This window comes from Cricetulus griseus, chromosome 7 (assembly GCF_003668045.3).
Source record: "Cricetulus griseus strain 17A/GY chromosome 7, alternate assembly CriGri-PICRH-1.0, whole genome shotgun sequence".
NCBI lineage: Eukaryota > Metazoa > Chordata > Mammalia > Rodentia > Cricetidae > Cricetulus > Cricetulus griseus.
The window spans coordinates 9,957,255-9,977,936 of NC_048600.1; the positions used below are offsets into that span (position 1 = coordinate 9,957,255).

Sequence of the window (20,682 nt, forward strand, 5' to 3'; positions counted from 1 at the left end):
CAGTGCCCCGCAGTGAAGGGGAACTCCTCCTAGGCTGTGCCTCACCAGGCGCGGGCAGGACAGGTCCTTAAGTATCAGCTTGTCGCGGGTGTAGCCTGCATTCCGGTAACCGGTCCCCGCCCCATCCCGCCCTGCACGGCCCGAGCCCAGGGTGGTCCGAGAGCTGCATCCAAGGTCCCTCAGCCACACGGTGCTCCTCGGTCGGCGGGAGGCGGTAGCGCCCCCTCTCAGAGCCGGGTTCGCTCCCGCCCGCTCTCCCACGGAGTCAGTCTGTCTGTCGGGCCCGCCCTCCCTCCGCGCTCCCTCCTCCTCGTGCTCCTCCGGGGGTGCCGGGCAGAGCCTCGGATTCCACCTTCCCGGCTGCTCCAAGCAGTTTCCCTCGCGGCGGCCACGGGCAAAGGCAGCCGCGGCGCGCAGCAGCATCTCGGCGGCCACCGCGGCTCTCCGGGTGGAGCGGGCGCCCGACTGAGCTGCCCCTCGCCCCTTCCCAGCCAGGTCTCTAGTCTCCGGTGTCCCTCATCGCTCTCTCCCCGGCTGTGGTTTCTCTTCGAAGCGGGCGGGGCAGGATCCCACCACCCAACATCGGGATCCCGGGAGCAGCGTTTCTTTTAGAGTGAGGCGCTCGGTGACTCGTGCCCCGCCGCCCCTGACCGCCGGGGGGTGCCCCAGGGACGCGTCGCCGCCGAGAGGAGCAGGCAGAGGGGACCATGCGGCGCCTGACTCGCCGCCTGGCGCTACCCATCTTCGGGGTGCTCTGGATCACTGTGCTGCTGTTCTTCTGGGTCACCAAGAGGAAGTTGGAGGTGCCGCTGGGACCCGAAGTGCAGACCCCCAAGGTATGCCGTTTGGTGGCGCGTAGGGCTCGGGGCACTGGTCGGTGGGAGAGCGTGCGGTCTATGCGCGGGGTTTGAGGATTCCAAAGCATGAGCGGGTCTGGGTGCCGCGAGCAGGTAACAGGCGCGGGATGCGGCCATGGGGAGGTGCTTAAGGGATTTAAAAAGCTCTGGGCGTCTCTAGATCCCTGACATGTGTAAGTGTCAGTGGGTGTGGGTGGTGGGCACGAGCTCGTGGACAGAAAGGGGCTCCCAACTTAAGTAGCAGTCCGGTGGCCGAGGGGGCGCTGCGGACCAGTCACCCTAGGACTGGCCTTCGGTGGGTCACCGGAGGTTGGCTGGGTGGGCAATACCTGTCACCCATGAGAAGTCTGGTGGATGTGCGGACCTCCTTCCTCCGCTGCCAGGCCCCAAAGGAGGAGGCTAATGACCCACCGGGGTGTGCTGTGCACGTGAGCGTGAGCGACACTAGCGAGCTCCTTGACCCTCCCCAGCCGGTGCCTTCCCTGCCCACTCGGCCTGGCCCGATGGCACCTGTCTCTGTAACCTGTACTCCAGCCAGTTAGCTGCCTTGGAAGTTGAATGCGTTCCGAACACACGAAGGAGCCCCTAAGAACAGAAACCTTCCTACCGGTGGGGAGTTGGGGAAATGGGAATCCAAGTGGCTTTGCTAACTCTTGTCCAGCAGAGAGGCCCAGAGGAGCAGGAGGTTCCCCCTATAGGTTCACTCTTGAGGTTCAGAGCCCTTGTCCTTCTTTTCCACACCTTGAACAGGGGGAACAGAGCGCGGCCTCTGGGGGATTTGCTGGCATCTAAATAACCTTTATGAGCCCAGGGCAGTCTGAAGGAATGGGAGAGGGCTTTGGAGGAGCTTGTGGTCCGAAAGAGGAAGACTGATGATCACCACTGTGTTGAGTGAGAGGGGATCTCATCACCGAGTACAGTAGGGAGGGCCTACTGTGTGTTGAGTGCATAGTGGGTGTTTTCTTCACAAGTAGTTTTGAATATTGTTTTTATTTCATAGATGGGGAAACAAGTCAAGAGTGTTTAAATAACTTTCTTTACTTAGATCATTCTATATTTGAACTCAAACCTCCACATTCAGAATTTTCCCACTTGGATCCTATAGGCTCTTCTTTTAACCAAGTACACTGGCACTTGTATTTTGGAATCTTGCTTATGTTAAGTTGATCAAAACAAGCATTTAGTTAGAATGTATATACCCTGGCTAAGTGTGAGGTGCCATGGAGTACAACAGTTCAAGGTTTGCTCCTAGTTGGAGGATGGTTTTACTCATCCGGGGTCCAGGACAAGCAGGTTTGGCAGCCAAGTGGGTTCACTGCACTGGGTGTCATGAGAACCTGGGCTTCCTGGAGGAGAACAAAATGGCTGAGTTGCGAAGGGTGGACCAGTGGCCCATAGACAGAGGGCATCCCAGGTATGGGACAAATCATTTGAACAAACAAGACAGCCTGAAGCCTGTAGAGAAGGGTGACTGAGACAGGGTGGGGGGTGGGGGGTGGGGGGCTTGTAGCTTGTATGGTTCTGGTCAGGGAGGACCACAGACATTGGGGTCTAGGGAAGGGGTTAAACAGTGAAGTGATGCCATTGATTGGTATGCCTATCAGGCAGCCTTTGTAGTACAGGATCTATTTTCTCATTGATGCAGACCCTGACCACGGATCTGCAGGGTTTTTTCTTCTTTTCCCTAGGTGGTTCTGCTCTGTGTGATGCAGTTAATGATGCCTGCAGGGACATGAACTTTCTCTGTTTTGTGCTGAATCTCATTACCTTAAGCTGACTTATTCTTAGTTTTGCCCCAGGGATCTGGGACAAGAGCTCTTTTTCCTTTGGGGGTGCTCTTTGTCTTTACTCCTTTACCACCTTTTATCCTGGTCTGTGCTCAACACACACTTAGTGACAGCAGGCAGCTAGGTGCCAGGCACTGGGCTAGTTTTGCTCTGATGGGTCTGTCCCTGACCTTTTGGATGGGCACATGCATGTCCAGGGGAGTGTTAACCTCTGGGAGTCCCTTGCTGATATAGAATCATAAGTGATGTGTGGTCTCATATTAGCAGTCTTCCAAGAAGCCTGTTCTTTGCCTGAACATTTTACCCACTCCTCATTTTGTATATCCTTCTAAAAGTCTCAATTATTCTTTAGGTCTCCGAAATTGACACATTTTATTATTAGGTATACCCTTCCCCCTTTTTGGTTAGTGTTCTTCAACAATCCATTTTCATTTTGATGTGTGTCTACATCTGTATCTTGTGTATATTTGTATAAATATTTATGGATGAACATTCCTCTGGATCTTGGTGTGTGTACCTTAATTAGGGTTATGATTGCTGTGATGAAACACCATGGCCAAAAGCTAATTGAGGAGGAAAGGGTTTATTTGGTTTACACTTTCACATCACTGTTCATCATGGAAGGAAGTCAGGACTGGAACTCAAACAGGGCTGGAAACTGGAGATAGGAGCTGATGCAGAGGCCATAAGAAGTGCTGCTTACTGCTTTGTTCCTCATGGCTTGCTCAGCCTGCTTTCTTATAGAACCCAGGACCAGCAGCCCAGGGATGGTATCATCCACAAGGGGTTCCCCCATGCATCACTAATTAAGAAAATGCCCTGCTGTTGGTCTTACTACAACCCCATCTTCTGGAGGCATTTTCTCAAGTGAGGTTCCTTCCCCTCAGAGGACTTCAGTTTGTATCAAGTTGACATAAAACTATCCTCTCACAGTGTATCTCAGGAAACATGAGATCAGAACAGCTTTATGTCCCATGATAGGTACTTTGTCTAAAGGAACACATTATTCTCCCCCCAACTAGACTGCATGTTAGAATCTCCTGAAGAACTTGACCTGAGATTCTTTGAGTTTATTATGGAGATTATGAGTCTGTTGATTTGGGAGACGGTCCTAGAATTAGTTTTGCTGATTTGTGTGAACATGGCCAAATGAGCTGTCTTCTTCATGAGTGTGATTGCAACGAAGTCAGTGTGGACCTTTGCCCACAGGAAGTAGTGCTTTTCCAACTCACAGACTCCGTTTCCCATATTAGCTCATTTAATCTTCCCAGAAGCCAGCAAGGGAGATAATACTTTTTTTTTTTCAGATGAGATTAAAAGATGGTATTTGAGAGGAGATAAAAAGGCTTTTCAAGGACAGCATCAGGACAAGAATAGGTTGAGGAATGTTTTAGGGAATGCTCATCTCATGTTTCTTCCTTACTGTTAAATAGACAGCCTAATTCTCCACTTAGGTGATTCTGCCAGATTGGAGGTATGCACAGTGTGAGCTGCTCATCTACTTTCTAGAGTTTCTCTACCTGTGGAGAGTTTCCAAGTGTGTGTGTGTGTGTGTGTGTGTGTGTGTGTGTGTGTAAGCATGTTTGTGTGTGTGTTTGTGTGTTTGTGCAAACAGGTTTGGGTATGTGTGTGTTTGCATGTGTGTGCAAGCATGTTTAGGTCCTTGCCTTCCACATTGTTTGAGCTGGGGTTTCCTTTGCTGTTTTCCTGCTGCATAGGCCAGGCTAGCTGGGGCCAGAGGGCAAGGGCTTCTCTTCTTGCTGTAGGAGTCCTGGGATTTCAGATTTGAGTTGTCTGTTGTGGCCTGCTTTTACATGGCTTTTAGGAATTTGAACTTAGGTCCTCATGCTTTCAAGGCACTTGCTTTACCATCAAGCCGTATCCTTTAGCCTGAATTTGTTGTTTTGACAGTTGGTACATTTGTCTATCATGGGGTGAAAACTCAGAGTTTGAATGAGTGCAGTACACTAGGCATTTTTGGAAACAACTTTGCAATTGTGGGGGAAGCCTTTGCCTGGATATGTAGAAGGCTGTGGGTAAATTTCCCTCTTGCTGAGGTTTCGCTCCAGTGTAAAGATGGGATGATGTCTTTCTTCCTTATAAAGTTCTGGTCCACACCCCTGAAGCAGAAGACAAGTTAACAAGAGAAAAGAAAAACAAATTCAATTGATTGTAGTTTTACATGCTGCAGAAGCCTTCAGGTTGAAGACCCAAAGACCCAGTGTGTACTGTCACAGATGTCATAGATATGGTAGAGAATAAGTAGTTGTAGAGGACATAGCACTGGAAAAAAGGGTACATTCCAATGCAGGTAAAGGGGCAGGGAAGCAGCAAAGACTGTTTAGATCCTTTAAACCTATTTGAGCAGCATTCTTTCCTCCTGAGTATGGGCAGGACCCTTTATGGAATGAAAGGCTTAGATCTTGTATCTAACAAGGTAGGTCAGAGAATTCCTTTATTGCCATCACTAACCACAGAGTGTGTTAGATTCATCTTTTGAGGTTTATAGTTTGCTTTGGCTAAAGAGGAGTCCTAGTGTTTGTTATGTGGCTCACCCGAGAGAAGAGAGACTACAGGTTCTTTGCCTTGCCCTTGGCAGAGAACTGGGACCAGGAAACGGGAGGAAATGCTTATGGAGAGGCCTTGCTTATGAGACCCTCACTTGGGGATCTTTTTTAAAAGCTCCAGTACCAACATGGTGATGAGAGTCAGCTTATTTATAAACCAAGAGCAGTGGATTCCTTCCTGTGCATATTCAGAGAAGTTGAGAGGGTAGCTATGGGAGAGGGCTTCTGGGCTGGAGACTGCCCAGCTATTAGACTCTGTGAGGTCATAGGCTTTCAGGTCCTTGTTCTCTCCTCACTGTGCTACAAAATGTCCCTATCATCCTAGTTATGATGTCTTCACAGCAGGCCTGATATAACCCTCTGCTCAGTGCCTCACAGTCTGAGCAATGTGGACAAGGACAAGATGTCCTGCAGTCCTGGTTAAATAAAGTAATTGGATCTTTTTCTTCGTTTCATGAAAGGGGTAGTTCTAGGAGTTGGGCTGATAACTCGTTGAAGTGCTTGCCTACTTGCTGTTGAAGCATGAGGATGAGAGTTCTATGCCCAACACCCACATAAAAGGGCAGGTACAGTAGTATACTCTTGTAATCCCAGCTCTACAGAGGCAGAGGCAGGATTCGTAACTGAATCAGCCAGAGAAAGACCTTGTCTCAAAGACAAGGTTGGAAGGATGGCTTTGATGGTGAAGTGCTTGCTGTACAAGCATGAGGACCGGGCTTGCCTCATCAGCATTTACCTAAAAAAGTAATAAAAGGCCAGCTGTGGAGTGTGTATCTGTAACCTCAGTAGGAGGCAGAGATGGGCAGATCCTTGGTGCTCACTGTCCAGGTAGTCTAGCCAAACTGCTGAACTCAGGCTTCAGCAATGGAGCCTATCTCAAAAGCTAAGGTGGAGAGTGACTGTGGAAGATACCTGATATCTACCTTTGACATCCTCATGTGTGTACATACATGTGCACATGTGTATACTTTCACATAAACATATACATAACATACACATAAACAGACACACCCCTCTTATAAAAACAAGGTGTGTGCACATTGGATACTGTCCAGAGGATTTTGGCCCTGGTGTCACCAGAGGTAGCTTCTGAGAAATGACACCTGAGGTTGACCTAGGGATCTACACTCATGCACACACACACACACATGCATACATACACGCACAAACATCCACAAGCATACATAAGAAAGGCTGGCTCTATTAACAGCTCAAGTAAAGATTTCTCTAAACTTGACTTTCCCATGTTGATGTGATTTAAATGCTGGCTCTCTACCCACAAATTATTCATCAAATCTCTAATTTCTAATTGAAAACCATGTGACAAGTTTGATGTTTTATTCAAACTGTATTTTAATGATAAATACCATATCATTTAAAAAGACCCAAAAAAGGCGTGTTCATTTCTCTTCTCTCCTGTCATTTGTTTGCCATTTGGAAAATTATATAATAACTGACAGATTTCTTTTTTTTTTTAAAGAGAAATTTTTTTTCTCTTATTTCCAAGAAACTAAATTTAGTCCAAAGGCTTAGTAAAAGCAAGAGTTTCAGGCTGGAGGGTAATTTTTGAGGGAGGTATTAGAAATGTAAAGGCTTCTAGTAAAATGCCTCCAGCCTATGCAAATGTCTCAGAATGTACTAGAAATACAGCTAATGCTATTAGAGCATAGCTTGTCTTTCTGTTGTATTTGCATACCATTAAGCACCTTAACTATACAACACGGTTGTTTTATTTCCCATTCAGCAGTTAATTTCTCCAATTAAAAAAAAGAGTTATGAATTTTGCAGAAGACCACTATTCATCTAGTGACATTCGGTATGTGCACATTGGATACTGTCCAGAGGATTTTGGCCCTGGTGTCACCAGAGGCAGTCTGTTATCAGATGCATGTCTGCCCTCTCATTTGCTGCTCATGTGCCCATGCAAGGTGCTGCTGTGCCTGCTTCCCTTCTGAGGCCATCCTTGGAGCAGGGTATCTATCAGGGTGCCATTTGCAGGTAGCCTGCTCCAGTGGCAGGCTTGCAAACATGGCAAGTAGGAGGTTGGACTCTTAGGAAATGGCTTGCCTTTACTTTCTAGAAGAAGCTTTTACTTTTTAAGAATGCATTTCATGTATTTAACCAGTTTAACCCTGGGCTAGCATTTCATCATCTTTGTGAGAAATTTGTCCTGGCTCATTTCCGGCCCACTCTGAGTGGATCCCTGACCCAGAGACTTTGCAAAGCCCATTTGTCTGGTCCTTAAAACCTGTCTGACTCCCTTTTGCTTTCCTGGGTCTCTTTACCCCAGCTCCAGGTAGGAAGCCCTGTCTCAGGACTCAGGAGTCTGTGCACTGGGGACATGTCTGAGTTACCCTGGGGAGGATGGCGCTCCATAATCTTTGTTTCTCAATGGGCCCTGGCATTTTTCAAAACAAAGAACAATAGTCCAATTTCACCCACTCTTCCCTGGAAGCACAGACTTACACCTGCTCGAGTCAGGGAATTCAAAGGTGGCAGGGTGGGTGTGGGGGGTGCAAAGCAAGCCGGATGTCAAGTGAGTGCCTCTCTGTCTGTCCAGAAGGTGCCCTTCTTCAGGGCTGCCTGTCCCTCCAAAACACTCAGCTGCTCACTTCTGTTCCTCAGAAGGATTTCTGCCATCATGTTCTCCTTGCTACATCCCACCATCCCAAATTTCCAAGAATCTCACCCTTCATCAGGCTCTGAGGAACCAGTTTTGTAGAGACATGTTTTGTGTGCCTTTGTTTGATTTCCAACGTTTGCAGTTTTGTCACTCATCCAAAGTGTCGCCAAGTCCCTGATGTGTTTTTGGAAAATAATCTGAATTTGAAAGCAGGCATGGTTCCTCAGCTCTGCTCTTAGGGGGAGAACATGAACCCTGCCATGGCTTCTGCACACCTACTCCAGAGACCCAGAATGATAGTCTGGCCATCTGTTTGGGGAAGTGAGTTTGATGTGTCCTGTGCCCTCTGAAGCTGGCAGCTGGTTTTTCCCATTGCCTGAGCTTTCCTGAACTAGGTGTGAGTTTCCCCTTCTGCAGCCCCAGCTACTCATGAGAGTCAGGTGATAAATTCTGGCTTACCTTGGAGCCCCCATTGTGCCAAAATTAGGTATGGCTTTACTTACGCACAGGGCAGCCAGGGTATCTTTTTCTGCCTCTGGTAGTGCCAGGACTAACTCGGCTTTTTCTCCTCCTGGCTCACTCTCTCAGCTGGGAACTGGGAACAGCACACCACAGCAAAGACGATGTCCTATCACCCCGCCTGCAGTGAGAGCCAATTCAGGTTAGTTGTGAATAACTCTGAAGGGAGACCCTGTGGCTATATATAATTTGTGTGTGTGTGTGTGTGTGTGTGTGTGTGTGTGTGTGTGTGTGTGTGAAGGCCAGAGGTGGACATCTGTGTATCTGTGTGTCTTTCTTAATTGCTCTCCATCTTTCTTTTGGAAACTGGATCCAGCTAGACTAGCAGACCAGCAAGCCCCAGGGAGCTTTCTGTTTCTACCTCCCCAGTGTTGAGGTTAGAAGGGCCTGCAGCAGTGCCTATCTTTTCACATGGTTCCTAGGGATCCAAACTTGGGTCCTCCTGCTTGTGAGGTAAGCATTTATTCCCTAGCTTCTATTACTTATCTTTTAATTATTTTACCAGAAACACTAGACTAACCAAAAGAATAAATCAGTCTCTGAGTCTTCAGATGTTGAACTGATTAAGAAAGAACTCTTGGGATAATAAAGAACAGAACATGTGTCCCCCCTCCCCCGACTCTCACTCTCTCACACACACACACACATATGTACACACACACTCTCCCACACATAGTCACTCACTTATATAGATGTATGCACAAGCTAGTGCCCTGGGGAGTTCTGTAGAAGCTCCTGAAATTTGCTGGCTCTAGTATTTCAGAGTAAGTGGCCTGAAATGACCTTCTGGGGCAGCAGGCTTGCTTTGCATCTGGCAGCAGCCGCTGCTATCGCAGGACCTAATGAGCACTAGGAAGTTGCTGGGGACAGAGAGGAGATGTTAACTGTGGTATGAGAAATGTTGCTGCCATGAGGCGCCACCTGGGGTGCCCTCTTTCCATGCTTCATCACATTCTTTTGCACCCCCCCTCCCCTGAAATACTAGTTATTTTCGAAGGTGGAGAGCCCAGGGTAGTGGGTGAGACGCATCACTGAGAAGTCTGGAGAAACAGCATCGGTGGTCATGGGCCCTGTGCTCTGCAAGAGCCCTCTACTTCCCCATAGGCTCCAAGGTCAGGGACAGCCTGCCACTCTGATTCTTAGACTCACAAGACTGCTCTGTGCACAGAGGCAGTTCTTTCTGAAGGAAGGGAGTTCAGCTTTGGGCCACTCTGAGCCAGTCAGCCTTCTATCAGCAGGATTCCTTATCTCCGGAAATAAGAGAAGTCTGATCCCCAGTTTCCTGGACAATACTGATTTCAAGTTCAAAGCCTTTTGGCATACATTTCCTGGAGAAACGTTCTGCCACTTAAAAAATAATAATTAAATTCTCCTCGAGTCTCCTGCCTTCCTCACTAAGCTCTTCAGCGATCTTTCAAGGAAACGCAGGCAAACAGCATTCAGGCACATTCCTGCCAGTGTGCTTGAAGGCCTGTGGAAGAGGGCAGTGGTTTCCACAGCCGGCTTGTTCAGGATTCCGCTGGTCACACCCACTTTGTATCTTACTCAAGGACAGGAGGAAATGGGAACATCTACAAGACAGATGGGGCCGTCCCATCTTGACCACTTCTTCCCTCCACAGATCCTTTGTGCCCTCAATAGAGATGTGGAAGTTAAGACAATTCCCCCTTTGGTTGTCAGGGCTGAAGATTTATGTGGAAGCTCTTACCTCCCCTGATGACATTCTATCCATTCCTGATCTCTCTCTCTGCTCCCCATCCACAGAGAGACTGGCCCAATCAATATTTATGCGCCCATCACTTGCAGCTGCGACTTGTAGGCCATAATGGCTGCCAAATTCCTTGATGGCCATTGAAATATTCACGGGTGCCTATATTGGAGGCCCATTGTTTCCCTGGGATCTCGGGAAGAGCAGACCATGTGATGCAAGGATTAATTAAGCCTCTCAGATAATTGGCTATTAATAGATGGCCAATTGATGACTGCCAGCTGGGTGCTGAGTTGACTAATGTCCTTATGGTGGGCAGGTGGTTGACTTCAGAAGAGAAACGGGCTGGAAGACCTGACTAATTAAAGACTGAATCAAGAAAAGGCAGCAAAGAAGTGGCTCCTCTGCCCCCACCCTTCCTGTGATATTTTACAGTTTACAAAGCATTAATCTGCACGGATGCTTCATTTGATCCTTACTGCACCCTTGTGAGACGGATGTTACTTCTATCCTCTCTTTCTGAGAAGAAATTGGAGGTTATACAGGGAGGGGACTTGGGCAAGCTTGTCTAGCCAGGCTTGAGCTGGCTTGCTTTCTCGGACTATAGAGCACGTAACCATTTCTATAATGGACATGCTCAACATCTGGTTAGATTCTTTTCCCAGGGAAAAAATGAAATGTATACTGTCTCCGTGTGTGAGTTACATGCATATTCTTCTTCATCAGCATTGCTTTTCTACCTCCAGAAGGGACCTGACACACTAACGGGAATACAAAGCTTGTCTCTGGGGGTGCTGTGGAGGATCCTCCCTGCCCCTGTGATGTGGGGATGCCGAGCTGAAGTTGCAGACTTTGTGTGAGATGTGGAGGCTGTCCTGCACAGGACCTCCAGTCCTATCCTTAGAGAGCTGCATTGGCCTCCTCTGGGGACCCCATGCTCCCCCATCCACTGCCCCTCCATGCCTGCACTGTCTGCCCTCAGGAAACAAGTCTCTGCTGCCATCCATAAAGTTGCCTTACCTCGGAAGTCAGCAGGGCTGTAGAATCAAGGCAGACTGCCTACCCTTGCTTTGACCCCGTTCCTGATGAACATGGCCCTTAAACAATTAGAAGTAATTCCCTTCTAAGAAGAGAAAGATGTAATTTGAGAGAACTGAACACAACCTGTTTGCAAGGCCAGGCAGGTGCAGATAGATGACTCCAGGGAGATGGTTTATGAGGACAGCTAGCATCCCCTTAGCTCCTGCCTTCTCTGCTGCAGGAGACCCCACTTTGTGTCTATTTATACAAAATAGGCCACACAGGTTGGTCTGGAAGGTGAACTGAGGGCTGCTTCATTTTGCCTGGCAGATGGACTGCTGGTTCCCTACCCACTCTAGGCTGCCTTGGAAGCATGAGTAATGAATATCCCTAAACCCAGCAAAGCATAAAGGCAAGCTACTTACTATCTTCTTGGGCATTCTGTCTATACTTCAGGTAAACTATCAAAAGACTCAGGGTAGTGCTTTTGCTCTAGTCCTAAATGACAAGGTCAAGTGGGTGCTCTACTCCAAGATCCAAAACTGGAACCTGACTTTCTCACCCTCATGCATTTCTGTCTCCTCAGCATGGCAACATTTAAGGGTGTTGTATTTTTTAGAAGATGTATACAGCATGCCAGGCATTGGTGGCTCACACCTTGAATCCCAGCACTCAGGTGGCAGAGGCAGGCAGACCTCTGTTAGTTCAAGGCCAGCCTGGTTTACAGAGCTTTCAGGACAGGCTCCAAAACAATACAGAGAAATCCTGTTTTGAAAACAAAAAACAAACAAACAAAAAAAGATGCACACGGAGTGTGCCTTGAACTTTCTCCCTCTACTCAGAGGCCCTAAGTAGATGTTTGCTCAATTCTCTGACATACTCCCTGCCACACTTCAGACTGGTTAATGGTTTCTATCATTTTTTCCCCTGAAAACTGCTTGTCATGGTCCACTGGAGTTGAACATGTGTGTACCTATGACCCTGCAATCTCAAACATGGTCTAATAAGCCCAACACAAATGCACATGCACAACCTACCATATACCCAAACGGTAGTAAGCATACTTTTTTTTTTCTTTTCCAGGTTATGTGCAGTTGCTAAACTCTGTAAGTTGCAGTATGAAATTCAATATGTAGAGGAGTGTGGCTATATTCCAATAAAACTTTATTTAAGGAAACCACAATTAGAAATTCATGTATTTTTCATATCTAATTTCTCCTGTTGGTAATATTTTCAGATATATGATTGTAAAAAATCCATTCTGTGTGTAGGACACCCTAAACCTGGTGATTTGGCCTGCATGCCACTGGGATTCTACCAAAGCTAGTCTCTCATGTTAAACATTAGTGTCATGGTTGACCCATGGTTGAGGTTCATGGCTATAAGGGGGTTGGAGGATCTGGGTCAGGGGAATCTGGGGGACATTCAGGTTTCTGACCTGAGGGGTAGTTTCAGGGCATAATCTACCTTATGAAAATTTACTCAATTCACATTACTTTCCTTTTGTTTGTTCTGCTTCTGCAGAAGGTTCAAAAAGAAAAGCATCTGAATTGAGTGTGTCTGGAGTGTGACTTTAGGTCTTAACATCTCGTTTAGGGGGCAGAACCCAGCAGTAGTCTCTATCCTTTTTATAGCCACTGTTTTCTGATCTTGGAATGAGGCAGTCTTTGGAGAAAGGTGTTGGCTGGACTTTGTGGTTTCCTAAATTCTGCTCCCTTTTGTAGAGAGAGAGATTTAACAAGTGGTGTGGGTGATTTCCAGTCAGTTGAAGTGTGTGCTGAGTGTTCACCTATTTACTGCTGCATCAGAGGAATAAAGGGTTCCTAGGGGAGAACTGGGATGGCAGAGGGCATCTAGGAAACTGAGCACTGTGAGTAGGGCTTTGGCAGGTGCAGTTGTCCTATAGTACAGCTAGCCTGTGCTTATAGGTAAAGGGTAAGGGCTTAATTGAAGGAAATGCGATTGTACTGCACAGTATGCCATATAGAAGATGGGGTTCTTTTCAGCCTTTGAGAAAATAGGAGGGAAAGCAAGCTGATGACCTCATTACTGTTGGATGCTCCCTGGGCTACCTCTAACACAGTGGGCATCATTACTTTTGTTTTTCAGAAGAGCATCCAGAGTCATCCGTGGTAGTACAGCCCTGTACTCTTAGCCCTTGGAAGGCTGAGGCAAGGGGATTGCTATGAGTTCAAGGCCTACATAGTAACCCACTCAAAGTCAGGCTCCTACAAGCAAGCAGAGAAAAGAAATACCAAACCAGAGCTCCCTCCTCTTTCTGTTTCACCTTCCCTCTGCTTCACCACACCGACCCCAGACTTCCTTCTCTCCATACCATACCAATTCTGATCTCTTGAAAGTGAGAACTTAGGAGAGGCAGGCAGTCTCAAGCCCTACTTCCCCTGTATCCCAGAATTCCACATTAGATTATAAACGTTTGAGCAAGATAGTTTTGTATCAGAAGCTATCTCTTCTAGGATGAGTTATTTTAGGACAACATTTGAGGCAGAAACTTTACAGTGTTTTTAGAAAGAAATACATTGGGCTTTCATAACACTCCACCGCAGAGCTCCAAGAGTGTTTCTGCTCCCAGGCTTAACCTTTCAAAAAGTGAGTCTCCAAAGTCTCGCATCCTCGAGCATGCTAAGGTGCTTCAAAAGCATCTCAGGATTGATTACAGAGGGAACGGCGAGGAATTAGTCAACAGATGCTCAAGATACAAAGGCAGCAGTCGATGGCTTAAAAAACTCCCAGCATCACCCCTTAGAGAGGAATCGTCCTATATCTAGCATAATAACACCAATTATTTGGTTGTTTGTGCTGAGAAGTTGAAAGCTATCGTGTGCCGGGGAAAATACTCAGCATGGAGCAGTAATTATAGATCAGCTGACAATAGAAGATGCAGTGGTTTGACTGCTAATTAGATTATTAGCACTCAAAACAAATACCTGCTATTAACCATAAATGAGCTGTGTTTATGAGATTTTCTTTTTCTTTTCATACTTATTTATTTATTTTTATAGTGTGCTATTTCCTTTCTCCCACCTGTGCCCTGATTCCCCAGTTCCCTGTCACATGAAGCATATTTTGCTTGTTGAGCCTCCATTAAAGCATTGTGTGTGTGTGTGTGTGTGTGTGTGTGTGTGTGTGTGTGTGTGTGTGTGTGTGTGTGTGTTGCCTTTCAAAGGGGGTCGGAGGGGTGGCATGTATTGTCACATGTCAGGGCCCTTGACGGAAATCAGCAAGTCATCTTAGGGAAGAAGTCAATCCAGGTATAGGGCTTACCATGGGTACAGAGTGTTTGTGAAGAGGATGTCTTAAGATATCTATTGCTGTGAAGAGACGCCATGATCATGGCAACTCTTATAAAGGAAAACATTTAATACTGTGGCTTATAGTTCAGAGGTTTAGTCCATTATCATCCTGGTGGGCCATGGTGGCATGCAAGAAGACATGTTTCTGCAAGAGGTAACTGAGAATTCTACATCTTGCACAGGCAACAGGATGTGGTCTGAGATACTGGCTATGGCTCAACCATATATGAGACCTCAAAGCCCACTTCCATAATGTCACCCTTCCTCCAACAATGCCATACCCCCTAATAGTGCCATTCCCTTTGGGGGACATTTTCTTTTAAACTGCAAGAAGAGAGGAATTAGAGAATTTTTTCTTTCTGAAATCCTGCTGGGATTAATTGCCAATGAAATGATCTGGCTGCTTTTTTTTTTATTTTTTTTTTATTTTTTTGTGGCGCTTGTTATTTTGGACTCAAGGAAGATATGGAGGGCATCTGGGTTTTTCTATATTCCCCTAACCATCCTCACCAAATAGGACATCTTCCTATAAGCAGGTGGACTGTGTGCTCACAGATATGTGAGATGCCAGTTCTTCCTACCCTAAGTGATTCTTCATATTGTAGGCAGGGTGGTCTGGAGGAGCCCTTGGGGACACTTTAGGATATGTGGAGAAAGATATTGGATCTAGGAGAAGTCAATGAAGGCTCCAACTATGCCCTCAATGGTACATTTAACATTCAAGAGTCCTACATGAAGTATGCAAAGGGAGACTCATTGGAGGCCTCTATTGCTGACCAAGAGTAGAAAGATAATATCTCCAGGGTCTTGAGAGGGTACATGACTGCTTTCTAGAAGTGCTAGGGGCTTTGTTTGTGTTAAGTCATTCATTCTTTACAACCATACTATGAGGTGAGCAGGTTGAGAGGCAGCTGTAGACCCCAGGGCATGCATTCATATCAATTGCTTAGCTGCTACTTTCCAGACAAAATGGTATCTAAGGCAAATGATGTGTTAGCTATTTTTATCTTATGAATACAGGACTTGAGGTTGCTAAATGCCCAATAATTTACCCAAGGTAACAGAACTTATTAATGGGCAAACCAAGACAGATCATATGATGCCAGAGTCCAGGATGTGGTGTCATGGGGCAACTAGTGAGTGAGAATGATGTTTTTTTCAAAGGGTTTCCTCTATGTACCCCTACTTCACACACTTTGCAGACTTTCACACACAGCAGTGACCCAGAGCAACCATGGACAAATTTGTAAAGGAAACTTAACTACCCCAATAAAACTTTATTGACAATAAAATTTGAATTTCATATTTTCATCATGAAATACCCCCCTCCCGTGGTATCTCTTCCAACTTCAAAAATATAGTAACTATCTTGATACACAGAACAGACAAAAACAGTGGGAGAACTAGGACTAGATTAGTTTTAAGGGTGACCCCAAGAGAGCACAGATCCCATATCTGGCCTGCATGCTGATTAGATGAAATCTAACTATGGGCTTCTCACTCGGTCTGTTTTCTTTCCTGAACTTGTCTTTTCCTCTTCCCATATCCTTGCCACTGGTGCTATTCTTCTGAGATAGCAGACACTTTGGGGATAAATGGATGTCAGAAAATGCTTCTTCAAAAATCACTAAAATGATTTTAAAAGGCTGCCCTAAATCCTTCCTCTCCTAATAAGAGGGCCTGTGGAATAACAGGCTCCTATTTTAGTGAAGCAGCTTTAAGGATGAGATTAAACTTCAACCAGAGTTTTCAGAGCTAACAGAAAAGTGGTGTGATCAGGAGAGAAAGTCAACCTTGCAGAACAACTCTTGAGTAAATTTAAAAGCAACTGTCACCACTTTTATCCCCATGAAGGCCTGAGAAGATTCGCTACATTCCCATGGCCTCACATTCCACCTTTACTTTATTAGAGAGAAAATATTTCTGGCCATCTCACAGTCTTTTATCATGCTGTTGCTGTCTTCCCCAAGGACACAAGTCTATTTTCCAGTATCATAGCAATGCACCCCATATCCAAGAGGGAGGCCAAGTTCTAGGTACAGATGTGGCCAAGGCTGGCATTGTACTATTAAGGCAAAGACAAAAAGTTGTAGCAAAGAATATACAGCCCATAAAGCTCTCTCTCTCTCTCTCTCTCTCTCTCTCTCTCTCTCTCTCTCTCTCTCTGTGTGTGTGTGTGTGTATACATATACATACATACATATTGTAGATTTCTAGTGACTGTATAATATTGTGCTCTATTTAAGTGACTTATGTTATTCAACAATTTCCATGTCATGGACATCCACATTGGCTGTCATCTTTTGTCACTACAGACAGAACTGTAATGCACATCTCTGCACACATGTTTTTACATCCTGGGCTCTTTGCTTCTCTAGGATGCATTTTGTGAAGTGGAAGTGCTGAGTTAAAAGAAATTTGTGCCTTTTATATTAATAGGCTTTAAAGATTGATTTATGAAACACTAAACAATCTATATGCCCCTTGGAGAATTATGAGAGAACTCTTTCCTTAGCATTTCTTTGGTATAAATATTAAATTTTTCATTTTGCCTGTCTAAAGGGCATCAAGGGGACCCAGTTGCAATTTTATGTTCAAGTATCTACTAGAGAGGTTGGGTATGTCCTCAGATATTTATTGCTCAACAAATCCTAGCTTCTCCTTGGTCACACGAGATGCACTTCCCATTCTTCGTTGTATTAGTTTATAACCATGTAACTTAACTTCTCTGCCCAGTAGAATGGGATGAGAGAGATGAGTTCAAGACCATGCCCTGAGACAACCTTTCATGTAAATAGTATATTCTTGTCTTTCTGCCAGATTAATGCAAATAGCAATATTCTAGGCATGGCAGGGCCAAGCGGCCGAGGGACCATTGGTCATAACTAGTGGAGAAGGCTCTCCATGCTGATCAAGGCTACTGTGTAAACAAGAACTTTTCCCATCTAAAATCCTGGGATCTACTTGCTAGCATGCACTGCTGTACATGGTAACTTATTCATTGTTTCCAAGTGTCAACTTGGGTGATATTCACTTAGCTGGTAAATCTACTGTGTTTTCTGGGTATTTAAATATTATTTTTCTTGCACACATCTTTCTCTAGTAAGGGCTTTTTTGCATGGTATTGTTCATAATTCTAACCATAGTTGTTTACCATTTTAGAAGGTTCTTGCAAGGAGTTTACCATACTAAAGATACTTGGAAAGGACTGGTCTCTGTTCCTTCCCTTTGAAATCTTTGAGTCATTCCATTGTTGAGACCATTTAACATTTCTAGAACTAAATGTCAAGACTTTCTTTCCAGAATGCCTCCTTTGTCCCCCAAGTGTTCCCATTAGTCATTTATATTTCCTCCTTCCACTTACTACCTGTCTAGACTCAACTGCTCAAATCTGAAAGCACCTCACACTACTGTTGAGTATTTTATCTTGCCCACCTTGGAGAGTTCTGTTGAAATTCTTTTTGAGGGGTGGGAGGGTTTGCAGTAGTGTCCTAGTTGGTGTTAAGTGGGTCCTATATTATCCGAACACTTCTTGTGTTTCTGTAACTGTTCTACAAATTGGGCAGGTGGATGACATCTGGCTTGGGTTGCTGGCAGTTGGTGGGTATTTTTTCATTGTCTCCTGGATCCGAGCCTTGCAGATGGCAGGGAAGCTCCACATCTGATAACTTGCTGACTCTCTGTTTGCTCTGTAGGGTGTGTGTGAAAATTTCCTCCCATCTTTGGATGCTGGATGCATACCTCGATGCATATCTTTCTAGTCCCTCTTCCTCTTCATGAGGCTTCTGTTATCCTCAAGTCAGGTCTCTAGAGTCTTTTTGCCCCTGATTTTTGTCTCTTTGTATTTTTGCTCTTATGCTATTTTTTTTTCTGCTTGATCTTTGAAGCCACTAATTTCGGTCTCTACAGCAACCACCCCTTTCAGCAACTCATCTGCTGAGCTTCTGAGTTCAAAAATTATGATGTTTTTCATCCCAGAAAGTCTTTCTTGTGCTGTAATTGAATATCATTAAGTGCTGTTGTTATTTTTTTATTTGAATTGCCCTCTGTCTCCTCTGGCAGTTCGATTTCATCAGTGGCTTCCCCTTTAGAGTGTTTTGAGCGTTCATCTCTCTGGCTTCTGGTGCCCTCTCTGAGAATTTTTCCTTTGTGCATACGCTGCAGCTTAAAGCCAGCTGTTGGCTACCCTCAGGTGAGATCCCCAGAGAGTAGAGATGGCATTCTGACCTATCTACTGGACCTTAGGGGCGGGCTACCAGTTTCTCTTGGCCACCAGAAAGAACTTAGTTTTCCTAACTCTGGCCTAGAGAAAAGTTAGCTTGCCTATTGGCTTTCCAGCCCTCCCCCCTGGTACTGAGACAGGGTAGTCTCTTTAATGTTGTATCAGATCAAGCTGCCTTCCTCCCAGGAGCCATCCATCCTGGGCATGGCTCTCCTATGGGCTCAGGAGTGTCTGTTCCCATGGTCTGTTGTCTGCTGCATTCCCTAGGGTCTCTTTCCATCCACAGCCCTACAGAGCCTGGCTTCTTGCAGTCTCTTGTATATCTTTTCATCAGCAGCCAGGCTCCATAGAGCAGCCCGGAAGGCATGTGCGGCAAACAGACAATTCCAGTTGTGCTTATGGAAACCTTGAAGCTACCATTGCCAGACTTGCCTCACTGATCTCATGGATTTCCGAAATTTCAACAGAGAATTTTCAGACCCTTCCAGGCAAATATTCACCCTCCCTCCCTCCCTCCCTCCCTCCCTCTCTCTCCCTCCCTCCCTTCCCTCCCTCCCTCCCTCCTCCTCCTTCCCTCCCTCCCTCTCTCTCTCTCTTCCTCCCTCTCTCTCTTCCTCCCTCCCTTTCTTTCTCCTGCCATCCCTTCCTTCTTTCCTTCTCCCCCACCTATTTTTTTTTCAAGGCAGGGTTTCTTTGTGAGGCCCTGGTTGTCCTGGAACTAAGAGATTTGCCTGCCTCTGCCTCCCAAGAGCTGGGATTAAAGGCGTGTGCCACCACCACCCAGCTCAAATATTCTTTTTAATGTTTAGGTTTCTTGGTAAATGTAATAAGAAAATGTAGAAGGTATAATTTTTGCAGTTATTTTAGATACTGCCAGATTCTAAGAGAGGAATTTGTTGGGTTTAATTTTGGAAAGTCTTTTGTTGTTGTTGTTGTTGTTGTTGTTCACTGGGAAGTGTTTGTACAGATTTTTTTTTTAAAATTCCAAACTGTGTATTTCAATACCACTGGGTAGGGCTGGCTTATATAGACTAAGATTATATTTTTCTGTGGCCATTTAGGTGACTTCTAGGTTTCATGCACCACCAACTAGCAGTTGCAGAAGCAAGTAACGGTGAAATGGTTTGATGGGGTAAAGGGTTTGATGACATCTAAGACAAATTTGGGGATGGCAAAAAGGAGAAGGTCTGACCTGAAATCAGGGATTGACATATTGGTGTGGGCTGGTGAAGATGATACCATGATACCATATCTTTTTCTCTCTTATCGGCTTTTTTTTTTTAGCTTTTGAAACACAATATATAGACTAGGCTGGCCTTGAACCCAGAGATCTGCCTGCCTCTACCTCTCCCTAGTGCTGGGACTAAAGGCATTGGCCACCACCACCCAGCCAGATCTTTTCCATAAAGGAAACTGAAGGCCAGCAAGTCATAGGGTGCCAGATATATGCTTATTGGTTGGGCACTTAGTTGCTCTAGTTGTCAGGTGTCTTTTCAGGTGAGAAGGGTTAGAACACAAGCTAAGTCATGAGTGTTCATCTTTCCACTAAGATCATGGTCTAGGATGATAATTAGCTTATTTTCTAGAGCCTCATCTTCTCCATGTAGCACCCCGTTCGCCACAAACACTCTGCCTGCTGTTGTCCTACCAGTCATGTGGGATCTTCTCCCAACACTGTCAGGCAGAATCTCTGGAATTTTAAAAGGAGAAGCTAAAGAACTCATTCAAGGTCACATGTGAGTAAATGTCCAAGGAGTATCCTAGGGGTTGAGGAGGAGGTCCAGGGCCTGTGTATCAGTGTTGTTGGACCTCATGGTTCTGCTCACACACTGTTTAAGAAAGCAACAGCTGTATTTGCCCTCTTGTATCTTGAAGCTGGTTCATTGCTTTCTGGGAGGAGCATTTTGGAGGACTTCTGCTGCCTAGGCAGGAGCAAGAAGGGAGGGAAGAGACTATCTTTTATGGCATGGTGATTGAAATCGGATATCAGAACCCAAGCAGGAGAGGGCCGTCGGGAGGAAGGAGGATGGAAAATAAGGAGGAGTATGAAGGGAAGCAAGCAAAT

General features: G+C 45.8%; 1 protein-coding gene across 1 annotated transcript in view; it reads left to right on the forward strand.

Moving 5' to 3' along the window:
* Positions 1 to 309: 309 nt before the first annotated feature.
* Positions 310 to 20,682, forward strand: part of Galnt14 (polypeptide N-acetylgalactosaminyltransferase 14) — a 181,294-nt gene continuing 160,921 nt past the window's right edge. The window contains exon 1 of the mRNA XM_035447824.1: positions 310 to 836. Within this exon, the coding sequence (XP_035303715.1) occupies positions 708 to 836 (129 nt within the window). The 5' untranslated portion in view covers positions 310 to 707. The remainder of the gene's footprint in view (positions 837 to 20,682) is intronic.